A 22,377-nucleotide genomic window follows, 5' to 3' on the forward strand; every position below is an offset into this window, starting at 1 on the left:
TATCTTTGTCATTGATGGATGGATTTTCAAATAACTTGGCATGAATGTGTACCACAGTAAGACGACGTGCAGTGCGCAAGACCCAGGTCCGTAGCTCAAAGGTCAAGGTCACACTTAGACGTTAAAGATCATTTTTCATGATAGTGCATTGATGGGCACGTCCGGTCCATATCTTTGTCATTCATGCATGGATTTTAAGATAACTATGCATGAATGTGTGACACAGTAAGACGATGTGTCGCGCGCAAGACCCAGCTCCGTAGGTCAAAGGTCCTAAACTCTAACATCGGCCATAACTATTCATTCAAAATGCCATCGGGGGCATGTGTCATCCTACGGAGACAGCTCTTGTTAGGTAATATATATTTTCCTGCCTCTGGGACAATATTTCGAATAGTCGAGCTTGGCTGTCTTACGGACAGCTCTTGTTCTCTTTGTATGGGCCCTGCCTCTATTCCTGCAAAACATTGAAAATAACGTTATTGTTTAGTGGGTGAAAAGGCTTTGAGAAGTTTGCCTGATATATACTTTGAAATTTCAGGACATCATAAAAAGAAGCAAGAGAAAGAAAGACGGGAGGCCCAGGAAAGGGAGGAAGCACTGGCCCGCAGTATGCAGGCAGTTACCCCACCCAGGTATGATGGTATGGGAGGGGGCTTTATGGCCCATCGTTCTCCTCGGTACCATTCCCCACAGCAGGGACTTCATCCTGTTTCACTCAGCAGAGCCTCACCAGGAGCCCGTATGCGCTCTCCTAGTAATAGACATCAACCATATCCAATGACACGGCCAGTGAGAGCACCATTAAACTTTGAGCAACAGGGACGCCCACCTGGACAGGGGCCAGGACCCAGTCCTGTGGGAGTACCGGTACGAAATAATAAACTTGATGGGCAAGTGATAAAAATAGAACCTGAAGACGAAGATGATAAAACAGATCAAAGTGCAAGTGAAAATACGACTGTTCAAACACCTACTGTTCAAACTCCCACTGATTTAAATACAAATATTTCAGAATCTAGTCAACCTTCATCGCCATCTGTCAAACCCTCCACACCCTCTCAAACACAAGGACCATCAGCGTCGGATAACGAAGATGCAAAATCAGAATCATCAACATCCACCATTCCAAACGAAGCATCAGATCTCAAATTAAGTGACAGTGCCCCAACTGGGGGTCTTAGTTTAGATTCAGACCTATCAAATATAATATCAGCATCATCTGACTCAAACATTCAGCAACCTTCAACCTCACAAGACTCAACAAGTGAACTTGGTACTACTGAAGGTTTAGATCCAAATGTTAGTGTTAAACTTGAAGCTGGTGGTTATTCAGAAATGGATTTAGAAATAACGGGTGTGGAGTTAGGTCAAAGTACTGTACAAGAGCCAATGAGCTCTCAAGAATGGATGGCAAATGTTCAAAATGTTATGCAAGGTGCTACTGGGAGTTCAGCAGATATGGCCGGTCAGCAGGGCTACAGTAAGTGTCTGTTTTCTTTTTACATTGATATTCTACCATCCTCCACTTGCTACAGCTGACAGTAGAACTATGTAAGAAAATGATGATTTTCTTTTTAAATCTGAATTTGTGACAGAAGTTATAAAATTAGCATGCCTTACCAACAAAGTTTAATGCAAAGTTTCGAGACTTTTTAAAAGTATTTCATGCATATATATGGAATGCTTTGATCTTGCATCTTTGTCATTGTACTTCATAGAAATAACAGACTTTATCATAGGAACATAAAGGGTATTAAAGCTTTGTAGAAAAGTCCTAGCTTTATTTATGCCTGTTCAGTACTGAATCAGATTGCAGATTTTTTTTAATTGTTGTAGCAACACTATTTTAAATGATTCTCTGTAACTTAAGCATTAAGGATTTTCTCGCATGCCTACATGGTTCAGTCTGTCCCAGTACCACGTTAGTTTATATATTCACATGGAGGAAACAAAAAGATGACTTATAAATATAAAGTTCAGATGTTATTTGAGTTAATGTGTAGAAGAAATATGAATGAAAGAATAGTTTCAGTTTTGTCAGATTTGGCATTGTGGAGGGTGGTTGGACAGAACACAACAGAATACTTTAAATGGTGGTGCTAGTATTAATTTCTTCCTCTCTAAAGTTCTTCTGCCTCATATTCTATCTAAATTTTAATATGTCACAAAGACTTTATGTTTTTGGATGAATTCAAAGAACAGTTTACATTTATAAGTTCCACCTGACCAGAGCACAAACTGTTCATGGTGAGCTGTCGTGATCACTCTATTTATCTGTCGTTGGTGATGTGTTGTTACTGTTAACACAAGAACTTTGGCCCAATCCAGAAAAAAGAAAACACTGTGTTATGGGTTGCCTGACTGGCCTTAAAATTGAGCCTCGGCCATAATACTTTCTAAGGTCCCCACCCGTATAAATTGAGATTGGGGCATGTAGTGTTACCCTGTCCCTGGGTCTGTGCATGCATGCACGCTATTTGTCAGCAAGTGTGTATGTTTTTGTGTGCACAAAATCATTTCAAACCAGTCATTTTTTGTGCATTGTTCAATTTTGAAAATTTGTCAAAAACACCAGAACGAGAGGATGTGTATCATGTGCAACATTTAGACCCCAAACTCAATGGTCATGGTCATATTTAGAGGTCAAAGTTTTATGGTCATTTTCCTGTTCCCCTCTACAACTTTTTTATGCATGCTTGAATATTCAAATAATTGGACACAAACATTCACTGGATGACATGTTACGTTAAAGACCCTTGACCTTAGAGGGCAAAGATTTAAGGCAATTTTTTTCTTTTTCACTCTAACTTATTTATGCATGCATGGATATTCAAATAAATGGGCAAACATTTCCAACACAAGTGGTAAAAGGTCAAGGTCACACTTTAGATAAAGGCCAGATAGTGTTATTTCTAGAGTGACGCACCGGGACACCCCACCCTGCCCTTTTTAACTGCTGCTGCGCCTCTCTTAAAATGCGCCCTCCTGCCATTGATCTTCTGCTAAATCCTGTCCTTTATTCTGTAGACATGCCTCGCCTATTTTTTGATCAGCAAACTAAGTCACGGCGAGTGCACACAGTCAATGAGAATCATTGAGGTGTTTGTTAATTTTATTAAAATTAATTGATAAAGAATACTTTTCCTTTGTACTGTCAAAATGGCGCCAATGAACGAATTGCCCATAAGTGGCCAGCTGATTACCGAGCACGTGAAATGTGCCCTGTACGGGCCTTAAATTAGACCATTGTTTAATATTATAATAAGTGTATATCAATGCTGTCTGATCCTACCGTAATTTCAAGTGGAAAATGCACAAATTTGATGAAATTCAGAAGCAAAAATAAGTTAAAAATGTCCGTTCACATTCTAATTACATCTGATGTCGTATGCAATTTTTCAATAATTCCTTCAATAAAACACTAAAAGCTGACAATCAGCGTATTTTTTATTATAAGTAACATAAAAAATTAAGGCACTATCTCTGGTTTACCCTAATGCATCAAGTAAACCAAGTAAAAAAACACTTTCAGACGACATTCCGAAAGTGTACCAGTATCCGGATAGTTAATTTTGGATATTCTTTTTACAGACTTTTATAGCACTTTTCTGTTAATAAATATTGAAAAAAGATCTAATCAATATAAAATGAATTTTGATAGATATTAGCTTGTAACATGTTGCATGGTTTCAAGCTTATATACATATAAAGGCCTCCGCTATTCCATATGAATGAATAAGTTGACATCCTTGGTGACATTTTTAAGAAAAAGTCTTGAATGTTATGACCAGAAGTACAAAGTAATGTAAAAACCCATTTGTAAACTCTGTTACTGGTTTTGGGAAGATATCATTTACCACTTTATTCTTTGATAAGTGTGCAATAATCATAAATGTTATGAACACAAAGCTATAAACATCTGGAAACAAAACTACCGTAACTTTTCTGTTAAAAATAGCACCCTGCTCCTTTTTGGCAGCCCCCTGCCCCTTTTTGACAGCACTCTACTCTTTTTGAGCTCTAGAAATAGCACTTGTACATCCTTATTTTCCTGATCCATTCTGTAACTTATATGAATGGATCGAGTTACCTTGTCACAAACATTCACAGTAACAAGACCCTAGCTAAAAGGTCATGGTCATCTTTAGGAGTCAAAGATTTTACATCAGTAAAGGTGAAAATTCATATAACTTAGCACAAACATTCACCATAACTTAACATTTTCTAATGAAGTGTTGCATGTAAGACTTAGACCTCTAGCTCAAAAGTCAAGGTCACACTGAGAGATCAAAGATTTAACTTGATTATTCTTGTTCAGTCTGTAACTTCTGGATGATCAAGTAATTCGCCATACATTATCATAAGACTATGTGTCAAGTGCAAGACTTAGACACCTAACAAATCAAAGATCTAGAACACACTTAGAGGTCAAAGAATTTGTTTCAGTTTTAGCTTGACTTTTCGAAGAAAAGGTAGAGCTATTGCACTCGCCCCGGCGTCGCCGTTGGTTAAAGTTTTGATAAAGTCAAATATCTCTATCAAAGCTATTGACTTTAAACTTAAAATAGTTATTTACTATCAAAGTCTGCACCAGGAGAAACAATCCCCATAACTCTGATTTGAACTTTGACAGAGTTATGCCCCTTTTTAACTTAGAATTGTTTTGTTAAAGTTTTTGATCAAGTCATATATCTCTGTTAGTATCAAAGCTTTTGACTTGAAGCATAAAAATTATTTACTTTCAAAGACTACACCAGAAGAAACAATCCCCATAACTCTGCTTTGAATTTTGACAGATTTATGCCCCTTTTACTGGCAAAGCTCTAATTCAGAGTAAAGTACTGAGAAAAGTCGAGCTTGCTGTCTTACAGCTCTTGTAATGTAGTTGGTATTATAATATAAAAGTAGAAAGGGGACTTTGAAATTTAATATCGGTAGAGATACTATTCGAAGTTTGATCTAGCAGAGTTTTACTCAGTGGATTTACACCTTGTGCTGCCATACAGGGAAGACAGAAGAAAATAAGGAGGTAAGTCTTTAGAACTGATAAGTTATGTATAGCTTAAGTATGTAAGTGTTTGAAATGATAAAGGACTTTTCTTGTGGGAATTAATATACATGTAAAGAGGATTTGATAAGAATTGTTAATGGTACCAGTTCTTGTTGATTTGCTTATATCTTTAGAGAGAGGAAGAAATGGATACTTAAATAACCATAACATTTCTGAGCTACTTTAGAAGATATAGTTAGATTGAAGTGCCATTTGTGATACAGAATCATAAAAAAGGAAGAAAAATATATTATGACTTGGTGTTTTTCAAGAGATCTGTTGTGTTCTGTCTTGAAATTCTTTCTCAGTTGCAGTTGTAACATACATATTGAAGTTGAAAATGTCACTGTTTTTTTTAAACGTTTTTTATAGATTTATGTTGTCATTGGCTAAGACTTCATGATAAGAGTTTGGACTACTTTTTTTTCCAATAAAAGTGGCAAAATTTTATGGCACACAATCTGTTTTTTGAATGTTGATTTTTGTTTTTTTAAGTTTCCTGTAAAGTTTCTAATAAATGTCATAGACTTTGTCAGATCTAGTGCCAGATGATTGTATTTGACCAGCACTTGGAAAAATATTGATACAAATTCAGTAAAAGATATGCCAGTTCTTGCTTAAAAAAATTTCGAAAATATTATTACAGTTTCAGTGGCATATACGATATGTATGTTTCATTGCAGTTGAAGTTCTAATCATGTTTTTAAAATGTTGATATATTTGGCTTCAGAACGACTGCTTGTTACAGAAAAACTAGTAATTACGTGTTCTTTTTCTGGAACAAGAAGCCATTCTGTTACTGTTAATACCTAATATTTAGAAGCAGTTAGTATTTTTGATAATGCCGTATTTAGTATCAGGCTGTAGTTTCTTGTTTGTATATAGAAGCGTGCAACTGGGATCTATAGATTTTATGCCGGGTGTCCTCCAAAATATTTGCAAATGTTAACCTGCATTATGTCCTAAAACGCAAAAACCAAGTTTTTGTAAATTCTTAATACCGGGAACAAGCCAGCTATCCAATCGCTACATGAAGCTTCACTAAAATTACCCAGATTGTTTTTCATGCGTAAGAAGCACAATTATTACATCAAAACATACCATGATAATGTAACCCAGAAAAAAATCAGAATCTGTTCTTATAGTGGAAATAATTTCCCTAAGGCGTAAAAAAAAAAAAAATTGTTTGTTTCCGGTATCCCGACCTACCCTAAATTTTTGACCCGACCCTAAATGTTTTTATGGCCTTGGAGAATATTTTTTAGAACTTTTTAACAAAAAGATGCAAAACTGCACTTTTTATGCTTTAAACATGGCCAGTGATGTTAGAAATCAACTTACTGATGCTCTAAAGGCATAACCCCCTTATTTGTAATCATTTTTTGACAAAAAAATAATTTCCGAAAAGTCTCCCTTAATAAAAAAAAATTCCCCCCCAAAAAAAATTTTCCGACCTACCTACCCTAATTTTTTTGAGCATGTTACCGGAAACAAAGAATTTTTTTTTTTAGGCCTAACCCTTAAGATCTAAATGAGATTGTAGGTTTAGGGAATTTAACAAAATGAATAGAAATTTATCTGTCCCAGATGCATGCTTCTATATATATCCAAAATTTGAATACTGATACATTTCTTAAAGTTGTAATAGCAGTTATAGGAAGCTACCAATACCTTTTAAAAAATGTCCTTAAGAGTTTTTTTTGTCCCGCTAAAGATAGAACATTTTGTGGTCACTATCGCTCAGTATCTGGATACGTAGATTCTATGCAAAGAGAGGGTTCTTATCTGTCGAAACATTGGTTGAAGTGGAGAAAGTGTTTTACTGAAGCTTATTGAAGTGTTGTTTATTCTGACACAGATTTATATATACAAAGGTGTGTAACATATAGTAAAAATAAAAGTTATTAAGATGCATTGACTAATACTGTGAAAATAATGTTTATGGTAGAATAAACAAGATTTAAGGTGGGTTGACTGGTGTTGAGGTATGAAGTATGCAAACTTAAAAATGGTTTTAACCACACACACATATACAACTAGTGTGGAGATATAATTACCAGTCCCTGAATTCCTAGGATATTCCACATACACAATAAATGTGGACATATGAATTCCAGTCCCTTGCTTCCTAGGATATTCCACATACACAGTAAGTGTGGACATAATAATTACTAGTCCCTAGCTTCCTTGGATATTCCACATACACAAAAAGTATACATGATAAGCGTGGACACAAAATTTCTAGTCCCTTGCTTCCTAGGATATTCCACATACACAGTAAGTGTGGATGCATAATTACTAGTCCCAAGCTTCCTGGGCTATTCCTGTCTTCTAAAGTAACAAGAGCTTGACATGTTTTTACTTTCAAGAACATTAAATGTATACTAATTTACCTAGTGTTTGTTTTGAAGAAGAAAAATTGTAGGATGTTTGTGTATATATATATATATATATATTTGATGAATAAAACAAAATGTTTCTGTTATTGTTTGTAATTTTTTGAAGAAATTAATACATTGTTCAGTACAAAAAGTGACTGTGTTGTTTCTAATATATGGTAATACAGGTTTTCCCAGAAGTTTTAAAAACAGGGTTTTCCCTCGGGTTTTTTATTTGGGAGTCCATGGACTCCCATGGCTGCTAATTTAAGGGTCCCTAATAATTTTTGGGGGTCCACAAATTATTGATCTTGAAAATGGACATTATTACTAAAAAAAATTATCCTAAAACCGAATGAACTTGTATCTTTTTAATTTAGATAGCAGCTGATTCAATATTTCAGAATGGTATCTTTCAAAATGGCATGAGCTTCTCAATCCAGACTGATAACAAAAGGTGTGACAGTCTTTTTGTTATGATCAACTAGCCAGTAATTACCGGCACTTAAGTGTCACCTCGTGTCAGTTATGTTGTTCACAGTTTGATCTCGGTTAAAGATAATACTCGATCCTTAATTAGTATAATAATTTTTGTGATTTATTAATATTTTTTCATCAAAATACTTTAAATTTATATGAAATTAATTTTGTTTAATAGAAAAATAAACCATTCGATCTTTTACGGAACGTAACGGCAATCTTAGATTTTAGCGGTGTCAGTTAGCACGGAGAGTAGTTTCCCTTTACCAAAATGGCGAACATCGGTAACAAAACTTGTTTTGAAGTTGGAAAATCGTCTATACCTGTGTATAATGAGCACCCACGATTCGGGGATGGTCCCGGTGGTAAAAAACTGCGCATTTAACGTGGGTATCTGCGCAAAGGAGGCTTCAGTGCAAAGGAGTTTCGTGACCGATTTTGCGGGTCCAGTGGACGCAGAGGCACTACAAAATGCGAGTTCAAAGCAGTCAAAGCGCGTCAGGGACGCAGAAAACCTGCGTCCGGGAAAACCCTGAAAAAGTTTCATGAAATCAAATGTGTAAAGGGGTGAAACTTCAGTGTAGCATAATTATGCCAATATGTTCTTTATAACAAGTTTAACTGTTTATATCATTATGAACTTTGTATAAAAAAAAACATTTATCAGAAAAATCTACATCTTGTATTTGATTTATGGTTTCAAGTATGCATTTGTTAAAATACAGATCAGATAACCACCAGGTGTTGATATTCTGTGTGTTGGATTATATATGAAGGATCACTTCAGAATAGCATCTTTTTGAAAATATTTTTAATAGTGTCATTTTTGCAATATTTCACATATATATCATTGTTCTCTCATACATTTAAACACTTAAAAATTATAAGACTGCACAGATAATTGTTGTCTGGAAGAACATGTTACATCATACACCTGAATCTCATTGAACACGTTACATCATACACCTGACTTGGTAAGACGTTCCATCGTACACCTGAATATTGAAGAACATGTTCCATCATACACCTGAATCTGGCAAACTCGAAAAACATGTTACTTCATACACCTGAATCTCAAAGAATATGTTCCATCATACACCTGAATCTCATAGAATTTGTTACATCATACACCTGAATCTCAAAGATGTTCTATCATACACCTGAATCTCATAGAATAATTATGTTCCATCATACACCTGAATCTCAAAAAAGATGTTCTATCATACACCTGAATCTCGAAGAATATGTTCCATCATACACCTAAATCTCATAGAAGATGTTTCATCATACACCTGAATCTCAAAGAAGATGTCCCATCATACACCTGAATCTTGTAGAACATGTTCCGTCATATACCTGAATCTCATAGAACATGTTCTATCATACACCTGAATCTCATAGAACATGTTCCATCATACACCTGAATCTCATAGAACATGTGCCATCATATACCTGAAACTCATAGAATATGTTCCATCATACACCTGAATCACATAGAAGATATTCCATCATACACCTGAAACTGTAGAACATTCCATCATACACCTGAATCTCGTAAAACATGTTCCATCATACACCTTAATCTCATGGAATATGTTCCATCATACACCTGAATCTCATATAATATCTTACACCTGAATCTCATAGAAGATGTTCCATCATACACCTGAATCTCATAGAAGATGTTTCATCATACACCTGAATCTTGAAATATGTGTTCCATCATACACCTGAATCTTGTAAGACATGTTCCATTATACACCTGACTCCCATAAGACATGTTCCATCATACACCTGAATATTGTAGAACATGTTCCATCATACAATTGAATCTCGAAAAATGTGTTCCATCATACACCTGAATCTCGAAAAATGTGTTCCGTTATACACCTGAATTTTGAAAAATGTGTTCCATCATACACCTGAATCTCGTAAGACATGTTCCATTATAGACCTGACACTCATAAGACATGTTTCATCGTACACCTGAATATTGTAAAACATGTCTCATCATACACCTGAATCTCAAAGAATATGTTCCATCATACACATGAATCTTAGAAGAACATATACCATCATACACCTCAATCTCGAAGAACATATTCCATCATATACCTGCATCTCGAAGAACATGTTCCATCATACACCTGAATCTCGAAGAATAGTTCCATCATATACCTGAATCTTGAAGAATATGTTCCATCATACACCTGAGTCTCGAAGAATATGTTCTGTCATAAACCTGAATCTCAAAGAATATGTTCCACCATACACCTGAATCTCGAGGAATATCTTCCATCATACACCTGAATCTCGAAGAATATGTTCTACCATACACCTGAATTTCTTAAGAACATATTCCATCATACATCTGAATCCCGAAGAGTATGTTCTATCATACACCTGAATCTCTTAAGAACAATTATTCCATCATACACCTGAATCTTGTAGAACATGTTCCATCATACATTAATCTCATAAAATATGTTCCATCATACACCTGAATCTGTAGATGTTCCATCATACACCTGAATCTCATAGTATATGTTCCATCATACACTTGAATCTCACAGAAGGTGTTCCATCATACACTGTAATTTTGTAGAATACTAGTATGTTCCATCATATATCTGAATCTCATAGAACATCTTCCATCATACACCTGAATCTGTAGAAGATGTTCCTTCATACACCTGAATCTGTAGAAGATCCATCATACACCTGAATCTCAAAGAATATGTTCCATCATACACCTGAATTTGTAGAAGATGATCCATCATACACCTGAATCTCAAAGAATATGTTCTATCATACACCTGAATCTTGAAGAATATGTTCTATCACACACCTGAATCTTGAAGAATATGTTCCATCATACACCTGAATCTTGAAGAATATGTTCCATCATACACCTGAATCTCGAAGAAAATATTCTATCACACACCTGAATCATGAAGAATATGTTCTATCATACACCTGAATCTTGAAGAATATGTTCCATCATACACCTGAATCTCGAAGAAAATATTCTATCACACAACTGAATCTTGAAGAATCTGTTCTATAATACGCCTGAAACCTGAAGAATATGTTCCATCATACACCTAAATCTCGAAGAAAAATATTCTGTCATACACCTGAGTCTTGAAGAATATGTTCCATCATACACATAAATTTCAAAGAAAATATTATATCACACACCTGAATCTCGAAGAATATGTTCTGTCATACACCTGAATCTCGAAGAATATGTTCTATTATACACCTGAATCTCGAAGAATATGTTCCATCGTACACCTAAATCTCAAAGAATATGTTCTATCATACACCTGAATCTCGAAGAATATGTTCCATCATACACCTGAAACTCGAAGAATATGTTCCATCATACACCTGAATCTCGAAGAATATGTTCCATCATACACCTGAATCTCGAAGAAAATATTCTATCACACACCTGAATCATGAAGAATATGTTCTATCATACACCTGAATCTTGAAGAATATATTCCATCATACAGCTGAATCTTGAAGAATATGTTCCATCATACACCTGAATCTCGAAGAAAATATTCTATCACACAACTGAATCTTGAAGAATCTGTTCTATCATACGCCTGAAACCTGAAGAATATGTTCCATCATACACCTAAATCTCGAAGAAAAATATTCTGTCATACACCTGAGTCTTGAAGAATATGTTCCATCATACACATAAATTTCGAAGAAAATATTATATCACACACCTGAATCTCGAAGAATATGTTCTGTCATACACCTGAATCTTGAAGAATATGTTCTATCATACACCTGAATCTCGAAGAATATGTTCCATCGTACACCTTAATCTCAAAGAATATGTTCTATCATACACCTGAATCTCGAAGAATATGTTCCATCATACACCTGAATCTCGAAGAATATGTTCCATCATACACCTGAATCTCGAAGAAAATATTCTATCACACACCTGAGTCATGAAGAATATGTTCTATCATACACCTGAATCTTGAAGAATATGTTCCATCATACAGCTGAATCTTGAAGAATATGTTCCATCATACAGCTGAATCTTGAAGAATATGTTCCATCATACACCTGAGTCTTGAAGAATATGTTCCGTCATACACCTGAATCTCGAAGAAAATATTCTATCATACAGTTGAATCTTGAAGAATATGTTCCATCATACAGCTGAATCTTGAAGAATATGTTCCATCGTACACCTGAATCTTGAAGAATATGTTCTATCATACACCTGAATCTTGAAGAATATGTTCTATCATACACCTGAATCTTGAAGAATATGTTCCATCATACACCTGAATGTCGAAGAAAATATTCCATCACACATTTGAATCTAGAAGAATATGTTCGTTCATACACCTGAAACTCGAATATGTTCCATCAGATACCTGAATCTTGAAGAAAATATTCTATCTTACACCTGAATCTTGAAGAATATGTTCCATCATACACCTAAATCTCGAAGAAAATATATCATACAACTGAATCTTGAAGAATATGTTCTGTCATACATCTGAAATTTGAATATGTTCCATCATACAGCTGATTCTTGAAGAATATGTTCCATCATACACCAAAATCTTGAAGAAAATATTGTATCACACACCGGAATCTTGAAGAATATTTTCTATCATACACCTAAAACTCGAAGAATATGATCCATCATACACCTGAATTTTAAAGAGTCTGTTCCATCATACCGTCTCAAAAAAAGGATCATACATCTGTGCTGCGTAACATATTGATACCACTGTTGTTCTACCAATCAATATACAGAGCGGTTTGTTAATATACTGGGCAAATGCTGTAGCACTGCCTTTTTTTCCTTCAGGATATTGGAAAAAGTGATCACAGTGGAACATGTATACCAGACATTATTTTTGTGCAAGTCCATTTTGTATGTGATAGTTGAGTTGTGGTTACTGCAGTTCCTGGAAATTTCCCCCATTTTTTTTATTGAAAGTTGAGTCCGTGTCATACACACAGGGCACACAATTGGACAGTAGCAGCAGTGTCATGTAATATTTAGCATGAAAGGTAAAATTCTAAAATTGTTCATGAAAATGTTGGATAAAAAGATTTGTTTCATCCATGTGATCAGTAGGTCTTTAGAGAAATCACTAACGTCTGGATTCCATCTTACAAAGAAGGGGTTTGCCTCTTACTCAAATAAAATATGCTGTACAATAGGAAGTCTTTAAAGTGGCACAAATATACTTGTACACTGTTCCAAATAGAGGTGTTAATGAAATCAAGACCAGTGGTACAAATGGTTTAGTTGAATGACAGATACACACACATACACAGAAACTATGCTTGGCCTTTTCGAAAAGTCTGTGGAAAGTAATTTTCCTTGAGAAATTAACAGGATGATATTCTGTTTTGTCTGAATGATTTTGCCCATGTAAGTGTAAATTTGTGCCATTTTAAAGTACTGTTGTAGTAAAATATGTTTTAACTTTTATACCTTGCGAAAATATTTTCATCTGCCTGGAATACAGATTCTTGCTTGGTATCAATGCACAGTTTCTAGGGTACTTAGGAAACAAGTTCTTGCTTGGTAACAAGGCAGTTTCTAGGGTGCTTAGGAAATGTCTTCTTGCTTGGGAACAAGGAACAATTACCAAAGAGCCTTGAATACATATTTTGTTCTTGTTACTAATCAGCTTCAAATACATATTTTATTCTTGGTTTAAACAAGGAACAATTGTAAAGCAGCTTGGAAAATGTATTTTATTCTTGGTTGAAGCAATTCCAAAGTGTATCTGCTACACTGGTATTATCCATTGTCAGTATATGATGTGCCCGATTTATATCTTGATGTAAAATGTATCTTTTTTTCAAGAAAGTAAAAAAAATACTTTGTTTGAAAAGTATATCTTCAGATACAAGATAATTTGTTTGTGTTTGTTGGGTTTAACATCACCAGCACAATATTATAATAGGTATTCCAGGTATTGATGTTGGAGGATGACCCCCAGGTGCCTTTTTGGTGGACAGCTGGGTAGAATCACTGACCTTCAATAAACCTGCCGGATGGCTTCCTTACATGAAAGAATTCTACGCCCCAAGCTAGGTTTAGAACCCACAATGGTGAGAGGCTAATGATTTGAATTTGGCCGACTTTAACCACTTGGTTCTGGAAGCCTGTTGTCTATTCAAGATCAAAAAACTTGCCATCTTAACCCACAAACCAATGAAGTAAACACATACCTGATGAGAAATATTCTCATAGCTCTTACAAACTGTGTTTAGATTTGACAGCAAGATGTGGTTCAAAGAAAAAAAGGACCTGGCTGGATCTTGAATTCTGTAATGTAAATCAGATGTTATTACCAGTCTGTCTGGAAATGATCAATGTAATTTAACTCCTGGAAATGTTAGCTGACATTTGGCAGTGACCACTCTGGAAGTGTACATGTACATTGGACAGTGAAGGCACTGGAAATTATATTACGGTATGCATCGGGCAGTACAGTTTCTGGAAAATATACATGAAAATTAATCCTGGTGTAAAATATTCACCATTTGTGTAATTCAAATTAAAGTAGGATACCATTTTACAATTTTGCGAATATTAAACCTTGCGAAATATTAAACCGTGCAAATGTATGCAAAATTTCAAATTAGCGAAATTTTGACTCAGCGATGTGCTTTTACAGAATAATAAACAGAATCTTGAGGGGTCGTTTTCTGTGAAATCATGTGTTTCATTTTCTTGTTGAATCATGTAGCACAATTATCAGTTTACCAAACACCTAGATGCTCATTAAAGAAAGTATTAAGAAAAGATCTTCACAGTCACTGTAATACTAGATAACATTGTGATGAATGTTAGATTTTACTCCTGTGTTCTGTGGCGAGTCTTTGTCTGGGAGTTGTAGTTAATTCCAAAATTTTGTTGTGTTGCAGACCGTTTCCAGCACAACTTGACCTTTGACATTGAAGAAAGGCTTGCAGCCAGTGGAGTGGATATAGCAGATACAAGAAAGATGATGATGAAGTTGAAACACGTCTGTAAATATTGCGGAAAAATTGAACCATCGAACGGAAAGCTGGAAATCCACATGCGGAAACACACTGGAGAGCAGCCATTTATGTGCGATTTCTGTCCTAAGACCTTCTCTAACAAGAGCAATAAAACAAAACATGAGAAACTTGTGCACACTCACAATATGTAACAAGAGTAATTGATAAAACATCTATATAAGGGCCTTTTTTGGCTGGTACCAATCAGACTGACAATTTTTGGGTTGCAAATAGATGTGAACTGTGTTAAAAGCTGGCAGTTTTTGAGAACTGAGATGTTTTTTCGGCAATTGAGAAGTGGTGCTTTTACAGGACTCGTCTAAAGAAACGGAAAAATTGTAATGACTTATAATGCTTTTTATTTTATGCTAACTAATGAAATACTGTATTCTATCAGTTAAATATTTTAATATCTCATCACTCACACTGTGAAAATATGAAATCTATATTTTCACACTGTGAGAGATATAGCTCCGCCCCCTCATACATTGGGGTATGAATTTTAAATTATTTGCTTAAAACAGGATGAAAATTGTAGTCGCACTTTGTTCTTTATAGTATATTTCTCGATTCAAATTATTTTACTTAATGAGAATTTCATAACGTTATGCAGCAAAAAATAAAATAAAATGGAACTTTATGTTGTGTGCGTCTTTCTAACGTCACAACAGGTCTGACGTCATGTCTGTTTATGCGCGTCTGTTTCCCGCGCTGAGATGAAAAGTGTTGCAAAATGCACATCTCAACGTAATTCAGCATAAAATAAAAAGAAAATTTGTTTGTTTTGAGTGAATATGGAATATATCTCACCTCGAAGTGAGAAAATTTTCACATTTTCACTCGCGCTGCGCGCTCGTGAAAATATTTGAAATTTTCACTCACTTCTCAGTGAGATATATTCCATATTCACTAAAACAAACAAATATCCTCTATATATATTCTGGTGCAATCAAACTGATATGATTCATGTTCAAAAATCAGTTGTGAATAAATATGAAAATCTTACGCATAATAATTTGTTTAGCTAACTACTGAGCAGTTACGTTGTTTTTGTCCAGAAACGGTCTTAGGAGAGTTATGTGACAAATCCTTAAAAAGCTTCTAGAGCAACCGTTCATATGCATTTTCTGTCCAAACACCAACTACAAGATAAATGTGCAAAAGCTACTCTGAAGTATATGAATTTTTATTATTATATACCACATTTACACAACTATAAGAAGTTTCCCTTTACCGGAACGACAAAAATTGTAAAACACCCTTTTTGAAGCTGGGAAATCTTCTATATCTGTGTATAATACGCATCCGCGACTCGGGGGTGCACATTATACACAAGTGTCTACGGTAATGGCTCAGTATGTTTTACTTTGTTCTTCTGCAAGTACAACTTTTGAACTGCATTATAAACATTTTGATTGAGGGTTAGTAACAATATTTTAGATTTGATATATAATGCAGTAAACACAGTTGTCTTTAAGGAGTTTCGATTTTTCCTTGGATTATTGTGAGAAAATGTCATAATTTTGATGTGAAAATGTAATAAAAACAAGTATTTTACAAATCATGCTGTCGTTAACTTTTAAAATAAAAAGAAATGGCGCCATTTTTTATGTAAATCCTGTGTAACTCTTCCAACTGATTAGGACCATAATTGGATGAAAAGTTTGAACTGGCAGTAGTAAAGGAAAGTGTTCAAAGGTTTTTAGTAGTATTGATGAGTGTTTTAAGGTTTTGTGCCATATTGTTATCCTTCTATACAGTTTTACTTTTTCGCTCTACCTGTTTTGAGTTAATTTTGGAAATAAAGAATCAATATATATATTTGCCTTTTGTCCATACTTTACTTAAAGGTTGTATACAGGTGGTAAACATGGTATACTGGATGAAAACTTTAAAATTTAGGTTGTTATAAAAAATAATAATTTCATTTGCAATGCTTATAAGATCAGTTTTACATTGATGACACAGGTGAAGTGATCAAGGTGAGCTATTGTGACCAGTCATTGTCTGGCATTATGCATGCATGGTCTGTCTTGCGTCATCAACATTTGCCTTGTTAACACTCTAGAGGCCACATTTGTGAACCATTCTTTATGAAACTTGGTCAGAATGTGTGTCTTGATGACCTCTAGGTAAAGTTTGAATCTTGGTCATGTGGGATGAAAAACTAGGTCATCCAGTCAAATCAAAGGAAAAGCTTGTTAACACTCTCTTTATGAAACTTAGTCAGAATATTTGTATAGATTATAATTATCTAGGTCATGTTAGAAACTGGGTCATGTGGGGTCAAAAACTAGGTCTGTATGCGAAAATGAGCCATATAGGGCCATCATGCCCCTCTTGTTATGATATTTGCTGACCAGAATATCATTATGTATGCCAGGTTAGGTTACTATAAATTCATATTCAACTTTACTAATTTTATTCCATGGACTTTGGTGTGCTGACAGTCAGAAATCTCAATTCCATAGCAAACTAGGATCTATTTCTGAAAGAATACCCAATCTGGATATCCTTGAAAGTTATCTCCTTGCAATAGTGTCCATCTTTCAATTTGGACAGTTCCATTAACTGTTAAGGGTTGCTTACAAAGAAGATACTGTCTGAATGGCGAACAGTGCAGATCTTTATCAGACTGCATGGATGTTTAGGCTGATCATGATCTACACTGGTCGCAAAGGCAGAATCAATTGTGCCCAGCGTTATAAGAGTTAAGAATCTACAATTGCTTACTACACTTAAGTACCGACTATATTTGGGGAGAAACCAGTGATAAAATTGGTAAAATGGGGTTGCTAAAGATGTGGTCAGTTCTAAGTAAAGTATGAAATTAGAATATAAATGAACAAAGTAGTGCCGAAATGCACTGAAGTATGTCATGGAAAACACCGATTTACATCTAGCTAAACTTTTGGAGTTTGTAGTCAAATTCTAGGATTCAAACCAATGAACAACTGGGTTAGGATAATATATGCTGTTCACCCTTATAATTATAAACACTATGCACTGCCATTATTTACATATAACATTTTCTTTTCTACGTATAAGAACCTGTTTTCACCTATATAGAATGTGAACGTATGTTCCCTTTAGTTTATGTAATTTATCACAGACTAATGCACTTCCTTTTGTCCCTTCCAGGACCAAGTCCACCTAACGATGCTGCAGATAGTCAACAGAAGCCATATTGTCCTCTGTGTTTGAAATATTACACAAATAACTGGTCGTTAAATCGTCACCAAAGGATTGTACATGAGGGGGAAAAACCTTATTTCTGTCCATTCTGCAACAGGACATTCTCAACGAAAGCCAACATGAAGGCCCACGCTATCAGTCATATGCAGATGTTTAAATCTGAGAAGCAGTGATCTAACGTTCTTGACTTTTGCTGACATGAAAACTCATGCAGTCATTCATTTGCGCACGATATTTTATATGCGGAATTGTAATGAAAGGTTGATTTTTTTTACTTGTGATAGACCTTTTAGTGGCTATATTGTGTAGATAACGAAGATTGAAATAGAAATAGAAAGTGATAAATATATTGATGTTACGAAATGTTGAACTGAAACTCGAGACTTGATTACCGTGATACCATTTAATTTTGTGGGCACAAAATTTCGTGGTTTTGACCAAAAGGGCTATATCGTTGTCAGTAAGAGGCAGGGAATTGGGCTATTTATCTTTAAAAACGTCTGGAACATTAAGAAGAAGCATTCATGTTATAGACCTTTGCTCCATTACTAAATGCAGTGATACTGTCTCAGTGACTTCATGGACTTATAGCATATTCAGTGCATCATGCTGTATTTAGGAGATTCTTACAAAGTCCTCACAACATGTATTCAAACATATAAACATTTAATTTATTATATTTTTCCTTTTAGTGTTTTCCCAAATTGTGTTTTCTCTTAAATAGTGTTTTCCATAATAATGTTTTCAAAAAGTAATGTTTCCTAAACAGCAAGACTGTAACCATGATTACCTTTTTTTCTGTGACACTTACATGATGAACAATTATTTTTAGAAATAAAATTCAGATAAAAAGTCTTTATATTTTTGCTTAGACTTTATTGAAGAAGTATGATCCTGTGACAGTATCAGGGCTGCTGTCAGTGGTTCATGTAGTCTGGCAGTATTTCATTTATTTTCAATGTTTGAACCACTCAAAACCATGTATAACTTGACCATTTTGCTAGCACCTTGCAAGATTGTATATCCTAGAATGAATAGAACTTACCTACCCTCTTTGCTATATTTTGACACAGAATTTCAGTTTACCCAAGCCAAATAGTAGTGAGTGTGATTTTATGTGATTTTTCCACTGCGTTTTCAATATTTGCTGAATCAACAAAAACATGTCCGCTTGAAAAAGAAAAAAAAAAGGAACAACACCTTGTTCATGATATTAAGTAATTGCAAATTACAGACTAAACGTTAACTTAGTTTGTTGCTGTTGGAGATATTTAAAACCTTCAGCCTGCTTGTGGCAAGTGATTCTGCCATTGCGACCAGTGCAGACCAAGATCGGCCTGGATGTCCGTGCCTGCACTGTTCGCTGTTAAGTCAGTAAAGTTTCAGTAAATACGTACCCTTCAAATAATAAATGGTATTGTCCAAATTGTATGATGGACCAGTCCATTTTAGAAATTTAGTAGGCTAATGGTAAATAGACATAAAAGAAGTTTGTATGTTATAATGCAGCAAATAATTTTTTTTCTTCGATTTGATTTCAGGTCTGAGTACCGAGTTTCATCAGTACAAAGCAGGAGTAGAAGACGGACACACTGATGGAGGATACGTATGTCCGATGTGTTACAAGAACTTTAGTCAGAAGCAAAACATGCAGCGACACATAAGGATTGTACATCATGGAAACCGTCCATTCAGCTGTAATGTTTGCAAAAAGGCGTTTTCCACCAAGGCCAACTTAAGAAGCCACTTTTTGGTGCATATGAAGACATGATATAGCTGTATTAAAGATAACAGAACTTTTAATGCGAAAATCAAATATCATTGGCATTATATAAGGAGGTACGCATCTTGGGAGAAAAAACATCAGTAGTGTCATATAAGGATGTACACAGTGATGAGAAGTCTTTTTTCATCAAAAGCAGGCACATCAGAAGCCAGATTTCTATAAATATGTATAAAGTTTCAGCATGTTACATTAATGTACAAGCACTGTTGCTTTTGAACTTTTTTTAATGTGCAAAGCGTAACAAGGATTGACATTTAAACTACTTTACACCACTACAGTTGAGCCTCCTTTAGCAGCTACCTGTATTATGCAGGTACATGACTTCCTGCAGTACTTGGTTTAAGCAGCCAGTCATCTGACTTCCAAAGCTAGTTTTCCGTTCTATTTTTATTTTTATCATGAGTTAAGCAACCGAAGATCTGAAGCAGATACATTGTGCCGCACCCTTGACTGGCTGCCTAATAAAGGTTTTACCGTGTATTACTTCATTGAAATACAACCAGCCGAATAAATCCCTGCTCACAGAAAGCAGCATGGTGAAAGAACTAGAAGCAGTATATTGTGTAAATGAGAAATAGCGTGTTTAACATAGATAAATGGAAAATTATGTATAAAATGTAATACTTAAATGAGAAATTATGTATAAAACAAACAACGTAAATGAGAAATTATGCACACACTCCTGTTTCGTTAAACGGCCTCACATTTGGCTGCATTGGCAAATCACACAACACGGTTTCAGCATGCATAAGACGGCACCAAGCTTTAATGAATCGTTTTATTTTACATTGCACAAACTCATGTTGCGTTAAACGTCTTCACATCGGACTGCATAGCATCAAGTTTTTATACACTGCTCTTAATTACACAAAGCGGTTTTAATATGCATTAGACGGCGTCAAGTTGTAATAAGTCATTTCATTTTACACTGCACATACTCAATGCACCGTTCCATGTTTAAATGGATGGAAGGAAGTTTTATTTTAAATGGTTTCAAAATAAAATGCATTGAATGCAATTATATTGGACGGGATGGAGTTTTAGACTAGACGGCGTTGAAATGCACTGCACTGACTGATTTGTTTATGAATGGATTGTATATTTACTAATTTTGGCCGTTGCTGCCGCCCATATCTTACCCTTTCATGTCATCATAAGAGGCAACTGATAGGGTCTGAACATAATGGTTTCACAGTATCTTTTGAGATTCTAGCAAGTTTAAAAAGAAATTGATACCATGCCTCATCTTTATATTTTGATGAGAACGAGATGTAAAAGCAATGTTTTTATACCCCCTCAAAACAAAGTTTGGTTGGGGGGTATATAGGAGTGAGCTTGGCGGTCAGTTGGTTGGTCCGTTGGTTTTTTGTGGTTTCCAGATGAAAGGCTTGACTGATTTGAATAGTTTTTGGTACACAGGTGTAACATCAGAAAATACAGGTCAAGTTTGAATTTGGGGTCAATAGGTCAAAGGTCAAGGTCACAGTGACTCGGAACAGTTAAACAGTTTCCAGATGATAACTTGAGAATGCTTGGGTCTAGGATCTTAAATTTTTGTACACAGGTGTAACATGATTAAGTACAGGACATGTTCGACTTTGAGGTTAGTAGGTCAAAGGTCAAGGTCACAATAACACGAAACAGTTAAACAGTTTCTGGATGATAACTTGAGAACGTTTGGGCCTAGGATCATGAAAATTCATAGCGAGGTTGGTTATGACCAGCAGATGACCCCTAATGATTTTGAGGTCAGCAGGTCAGAGGTCAAGGTCACAGTGACCCGGAACACTTAAACAGTTTTCGGACTACAGCTTCACAACGCTTGGGACTAGGATCACGAAATTTAATAGGGATGTTGGTCATGACCAGCAGATGACCCATAATTGTTTTGGGTTCCAAAGGTCATTTAAACCTTTTCTGGACAGTAACTTGAGAACGCTTGGGCCGAGGATCATGAAACTTTATAGGGAGGTTGATCATGACCAGCAGATGACCTCTATTGATTTTGAGGTCAGGTCAAAGGTCAAGCAAGTTCAGCTTTGACATTGGCTTAGTTCTGTGACAAGGCCATATTGTGGGGGTATAATTCGTCACTTATGTGACAACTCTAGTTTAGTTCTGTTTGGTGTCATAATAATCTATACTTTGTAGACACCATAAAAACTCAATTCCAAATCGATTTGACAACTCGTATTTTATGTACAAAATACAAGCTGCACAGCTATTCCAGGACCTTGTATTTTGTTGCTCCAATATTAAGGTGAATGATGTATCTCACAATTTATATTACCCTCAACTGCTGTTTCAGGCAAATTATACTGATAATGATTATGTAGATATTAAAATTCTCTTACTTTGGCACATAACAATATCTGAATAAAGATTAGTTTTTTCTTCAGTGTTACACCATCAGTTGTTTGTTGTATTTG

General features: G+C 35.2%; 1 protein-coding gene across 28 annotated transcripts in view; it reads left to right on the top strand.

The window, feature by feature from the left end:
• The window catches only part of LOC123540568 (zinc finger and SCAN domain-containing protein 12-like), a 125,530-nt gene that overhangs the window by 17,033 nt on the left and 86,120 nt on the right, over window positions 1-22,377 (top strand). For 25 of the 28 annotated variants that reach the window (XM_045325683.2, XM_045325694.2, XM_045325681.2 and 22 more), the window contains exon 4: window positions 542-1,483. In XM_045325683.2, the coding sequence (XP_045181618.2) occupies window positions 542-1,483 (942 nt within the window). Of the gene's footprint in view, window positions 1-541; window positions 1,484-14,850; window positions 15,330-18,108; window positions 18,948-19,703; window positions 22,358-22,377 lie in introns of those variants that run through there. The other 3 variants (XM_045325686.2, XM_045325688.2, XM_045325677.2) reach the window with 3 other exon arrangements.

The sequence above is a fragment of the Mercenaria mercenaria genome, chromosome 16, assembly GCF_021730395.1.
Source record: "Mercenaria mercenaria strain notata chromosome 16, MADL_Memer_1, whole genome shotgun sequence".
Classification (NCBI taxonomy): domain Eukaryota; kingdom Metazoa; phylum Mollusca; class Bivalvia; order Venerida; family Veneridae; genus Mercenaria; species Mercenaria mercenaria.